At 44.9% G+C, this 5,283-nt stretch overlaps 1 protein-coding gene across 4 annotated transcripts; it reads right to left on the reverse strand.

Moving 5' to 3' along the window:
• Positions 1-765: 765 nt before the first annotated feature.
• Positions 766-5,283, reverse strand: LOC111836790 (G-protein coupled receptor 15-like). Of its 4 annotated transcripts, XM_023798357.2 has the most exons (5): positions 4,057-4,581; positions 3,654-3,746; positions 2,549-2,942; positions 1,989-2,059; positions 766-1,706 (listed from the first exon to the last, which is right to left on the reverse strand). In XM_023798357.2, coding segments are annotated over exons 2-5 (1,149 nt in total). In that variant the 5' UTR covers positions 3,656-3,746; positions 4,057-4,581; the 3' UTR covers positions 766-1,024. The 4 variants fall into 4 exon arrangements, with proteins under 4 accessions (XP_023654125.2, XP_023654126.2, XP_023654127.2 ...); XM_023798358.2 differs by lacking the exons at positions 3,654-3,746; positions 4,057-4,581 and adding an exon at positions 5,200-5,283 and having other exon boundaries at positions 2,549-2,948; XM_023798359.2 differs by lacking the exons at positions 3,654-3,746; positions 4,057-4,581 and adding an exon at positions 5,200-5,282.

The raw sequence follows: 5,283 nt of genomic DNA on the forward strand, positions 1-5,283 counted from the left end.
GAGTTCACACTGGCACACGCTCCTGACTCAGAACGAAAGCCTGGCCCCAATGCCCCAATCACGCAGGGCACAACACACCCTCACGCACAGGGGACTCCCTCCTCACATGTTCTGGGGGTTATACTGGCTCTATCAGAATTCAAAGCTCATTTTAAACATGCTGGAGGACTGAATGGTGCCATGTTTTCTGTGTGTCAGGGATGGCAGGACTGGGAGCCATGGGTGTCAGGTGATCAGCCTCACTCTGATGCTCAGTTAACCCTAACAAACCCTGTTAGAGCTTTTGGATTTAAGGTCTTTGCACCAGGAATCAAAGCTCACTATTTTCACACTTCCACATTTATTTATTTATTGGACACATGAGTGTCATTGAACCAGATGGGGTTAAGGGCTCTGCTTAAGGCCCACTGGTGGTATGACTACTATTAAGCCACAGGAATTGAACCCATGACCTTCCAGACACGGGCACTGAAAGATATATGCCCGCTAACCTTTGCAAGGCCTCAAATCATTCTAAATCCCCATGAGGAACAGTAAATGACCAAAAGAGAGGCTATGTAGGGAATTTAGATAGAACTGGAAGGGGGGAGTCACAGCCATGGAAGAGTCATAGAGGAGTCATGGCCCTGGAGGGATTATAGCTGTGGCGGAGTCACAGCCATTGGGGAGTCACAGCCATGGGAGAGTCACAGCTATGGGGGCTTAGTGCCTGAGTAGCTGTGGTCAGTCACTGGATGAGGAGCTGCACTCTGAGGGTTTATCAGTGTCAGTCTGTGAATAAAAAGCATCCATATTTACAGTGGGGGAATATTTATTCTACCAGCTCTGTACATAAGGGCAGGTTGCAAAACAGCTGTACTTCAGGTCCCTTTCGACTTACTGAAAAAGAATGAAATAAGAAAATAAAATATTCATATTTGTCTTCTGTCTTTTCAGAATCTGCTACTATCTCTCTTCACTTTCCACCCTCTCTCACTCCTTTCTCACCCTCTCTCACTCCTCTCCCACCCTTTCTCACCTTCTATCACTCCGCCCTTCCCCAGGAGCTGGGGCTGGTATGGGAGCTAGCCCCTGACTGCCCCCCCACTCGGCTCCTGAGGCCAAGAAGGCGGGCAGCCGGGCCCCAGCACAGTAGCGTATGGCTCACACCCCCAAAAACCAGGGGGTTTACACAGCTATTCGCGAAGGCCAGGGGGGCTGTCCACTCTATACCCTGCGCCGCCACCCATTGCAGCCAGCATGAAGCATCACTCCCAGGGGTCAGACTGCGACCCACAACCATCAGCAAGCGGAAGCTGTTGAAAGGGACCCAGGAGAGAATGAAGGCCGTGACCACCCAAAGCACGACCCGCATGGAGCGCCGTACAGAGCGGCCCGGTGGGGCGGGCCCAGGACCAGGGGCGGGATCATGGGTGAGGCCTTGAGAGTGCTGGGACAGCACGCGGACCAGGGAGCCGTAGCAAAAAACGGTGACAGACAGTGGGAGGAAGAAGGTGAGCAGAATCAGGCAGAGGCGAATCTCCGGCGAAATCTCCTTTTCTCGGCAGTAGGAGATGTCATGTTGCTCGTCATGCTCCAGCATCCGTGAGCGCAAGACGGGCAGTGCTAGCAGGGCAGATGCCAGCCAGGTCAGCGCACAACCCCACACCACCAGGGGGCGCTGCTTCACTCTGCGGTAGAGGCTTTGGCACACTATGGCCAGGTATCTGCAGCAGGGTGAGAGAGAGAAACCTGTCAGGCGCATCAATATCTCAGCTCACACAGCAACTTTTATCATCCATCCATCCATCAATCCATTTTCCAACCCACTTATCCTACTGGGTCGCGGGGGTCCGGAGCCTATCCCGGAAGCAATGGGCACGAGGCAGGGAACAACCCTGGACAGGGGGCCAGCCAATTTTACTTTAAAACAATAGTTCACTTTAAAGCTGAAAATACACTCTTACTCACAAACGTCCCCATTTGGTTAGGAAAACAGACACAAGTACCTGTCGATGCTCATGAAGGTCACGAGCCAAACAACCACGTACATGTTCAGGGCGGTGATGTAGGGAACTGCCTGAAGTAAAGAGGAGACCGGCTGTGGGTTCAGCTCCGCATTTGTCCTGGGATCTGATTTCTCAAGATTTACACAAATTTCAATGTGAAAGAATGCATGCACACAAAATGGTCCACAAACACACATTGGGCAGGGCGTACACCGATAAGTTTGCAGTTTCCCCTTGATAAATATGTATTTACAGGAGCTTGAGATCCAGCCCAGTTGCCGTCCACAGATGGACAGGAACATGATCTCCATATTCATCTATCCATTTTATGCACCCACTTGTCTTATGCAGGGGTCCAGAACCTATCCCAGAAGCTGCAGGCATAAGGCAGGGAATATCCCAGGACAGGGTGCCAACCCATCACAGGGCACACACACCATTCGCACCTACAACCAGTTTGGCAGCTCCAATTCATATGCATATTTTTGGATAAAGTGAAGGGGCGATTTGAACCTCCAACCCTGAGAGTAGGAGGCAACAGTGCTGTCCATTCCACTCACCTTACAGCCAGCTACCCCTCCCCTCCACTCCCCGCTCAGATCGGTGTAGATCCAGACCGGCAGTGAACCCAGGAACAGCAGGTCAGAAACAGCCAGGTTTGCAGCCAGAATCTCGCTGTTTGTCCAGGAGTGGCGCTGCAGCGAGGAGCCCAGCTTGCCAGCTCCCCGGTGCCTGGCCCACAGTGCCAGCAGCAAGGCCATGTTCGCCGGCACTCCCACCACCGTGACCAGGCAGTAGAAGGCCGAGCGCAGGAGCGGCAGCACCGCCCCTAGCTCCACCTGGCAGTCGTCTGTCTCGTTATAGTATGAGTAGTAATCGTAGCTCTCGTTCTGATCCATGCTTGGCTGGGCCTGAGCGAGCTGCCGTGTGTCTCTCCAGTTTCCGAGGGAGCACCTGCGACTTAGGACACACTGTCACTCACCCACTGCCTGCCACGTGCAGTGTGGCACGAAAACAGTGACGCCAGTACAATTAACTGTATTTTGATCTCAATATTGTTAAGTATGTTTGTTGATATTTGTTAATTTAGCATTTATTAGCACATAGAATTATAGGCTTACCAGGAACTAGTAATTTGTATTTATAACAAGAATCACATTTCTATAAGCCTATGCAATAAATCTCTGCTTGAATTAACTATGTTAAATGAAAAGTATTAAACATGAAGGAAAAAAATCTTAATAAACACGTTAAAATCCCAATATAAAAATAAAATCCCCATTTATCTAATGGCAATTTAAATATTAGGGTTATTATATGATCAGGGACATCTGAAATAGTGGGCAGACTCCCCGCCGCTCATAAGTCAACAAATTAACAAATAGGAAGATAGACAGACCGTCAAACAAACAAACAGACAACGGAGAGCGCGTGCCTTCTTTCATAATGAAACAGCAACTTACTATTTTGCCACGCATTCAGAGCGTGAGGACGAAGTATATACCTAACGAAGATTGTTGTCTTGTATCAGACAAAATCATTTTATCACATAGATCAGTTATATTTTTGATTATGTGTAGTTGTGAAACGGTACCGTAAACAATGTTAGTCTTATTTTAAATGATATAATCGGGGATTATTGAAAAATAACTAAATCTTTCTTACATCGTATCCTTTCACGGTGTCATTATTGCAGATGTGACCATTGCAATGATACATTGCACCCCGCCACAGTGTGAAACTCCATCCGACCCCACTCTGCTTATGGAACAAAAAAAACAGTCAGCCTATTTAAAGAATGATTTCCCTTCGTTGTCCTTAGATAGGTTCCTGTTTATTTCTTGTATGTCTGCTGTGGTGCTAGTGTTGTTGCAGCTATTTCTCATTTTAGTCACGTTATTTTCAACTGACGGCAACTTAAACGGAATCCTATCTAGGTCCCAAATGAAAGAAAACGAAAATACGGCGTTTTATTGACTTTCATTTTTGCACATTAGCGATAGCAGAAATGCATGCTACTCTTCAGCTCTACGTAAGTTGACAAAAGATGTTAAACGGAGTGCAATACCTGTTTAATATAAGTATAAATGGTAGTTTTCACGATGTCATCCGACGAAACTTTCAGGTTTAGTAAGTTTATATAAAGCAGAGTCAATTACCCGCGAGCTCAGTTCATGTCATATTCATGTCAGTGCATTTAGTGTTTAACGGGATGAGTCAAAACCTCTGATTACTCTTTTGGAAACGTCAAGTGGCTCTCCACGAAGCTAGTAGCTACAGACTACCGAAAAGTCACGACCTCTAAAGGTTTCTCGAACAAAACCCCCACGGACATCATTTTGAATCGCGTGTTTGTGGTTTTCTTTCCTTGATTCAGTGAAGATACCACTGACGCCTGATTAAAAAAAAAAAATGCAGCGACCAATGTTAGTAGTTATGATTAACAGTTTAGGATGACGGGTGAATCATGTTATGTGTATAGATGCATAACATGATCCTTCTCATATTCTGAATGATCTTTTATCTGCTGTGTCGTGAACACTATAAGAGCGTGTATTTCAAATGAACCTGTTGCCCACCGATACCACGACTGATGAAGATGGTGTAGCGCTTAAGGTAAGACCCCGAACACTTAAAAAAAAACATATCCGTTTAATATTTCGCGATTAATTTAAAAAAGAAACAAAAATAATAATTGTCATCATAATCATCATCATAAAAACAACTTCTTCTTGAAAAAATAAAATCTTCTAACAAAAATTTATCTCGGCGTCGTAAATTAACGAATAAAGAAGCAAATAAACGCAATTATATAGAATTGTATAACAAACATATGTCTTTCTATTTTTGTTTTATATATAGCGAAATTAAAGCACCAAATAAACTCCATAAAACATTACTTTATAATTTAATTTATAAATAGGCCTATAACATTATTTAAAATGTAGATCGAATATAATACAAAGCATTTAAGACACAATTAACGGCATTGCAATCAGAACTAGCTATTTGCCGTTTAAGAGTTAGTTTGCATTTCTCTGCATGCCTAATACAGACAAAAGATTATACATGAAGTACGGGGCAGTACGTAGTGGGGCATTTTTCCTTGTGCATTTTTAATTTCCTTTCAAAAACATAATTATAGTAACAGAAGCAGCATAAAACCACAGACTAAAATGAAGAGATTTAAAACTGTGTAAAGGATACCTACCCTTTGTCAGTCTTTTCTAGATCCTATAGAAGGATACAGCTGTGAAATTGCGCGTTAATTTATCGAACGCTGCTGCTCTTTACG

The sequence above is a fragment of the Paramormyrops kingsleyae genome, chromosome 25 (genome assembly GCF_048594095.1).
Source record: "Paramormyrops kingsleyae isolate MSU_618 chromosome 25, PKINGS_0.4, whole genome shotgun sequence".
Classification (NCBI taxonomy): domain Eukaryota; kingdom Metazoa; phylum Chordata; class Actinopteri; order Osteoglossiformes; family Mormyridae; genus Paramormyrops; species Paramormyrops kingsleyae.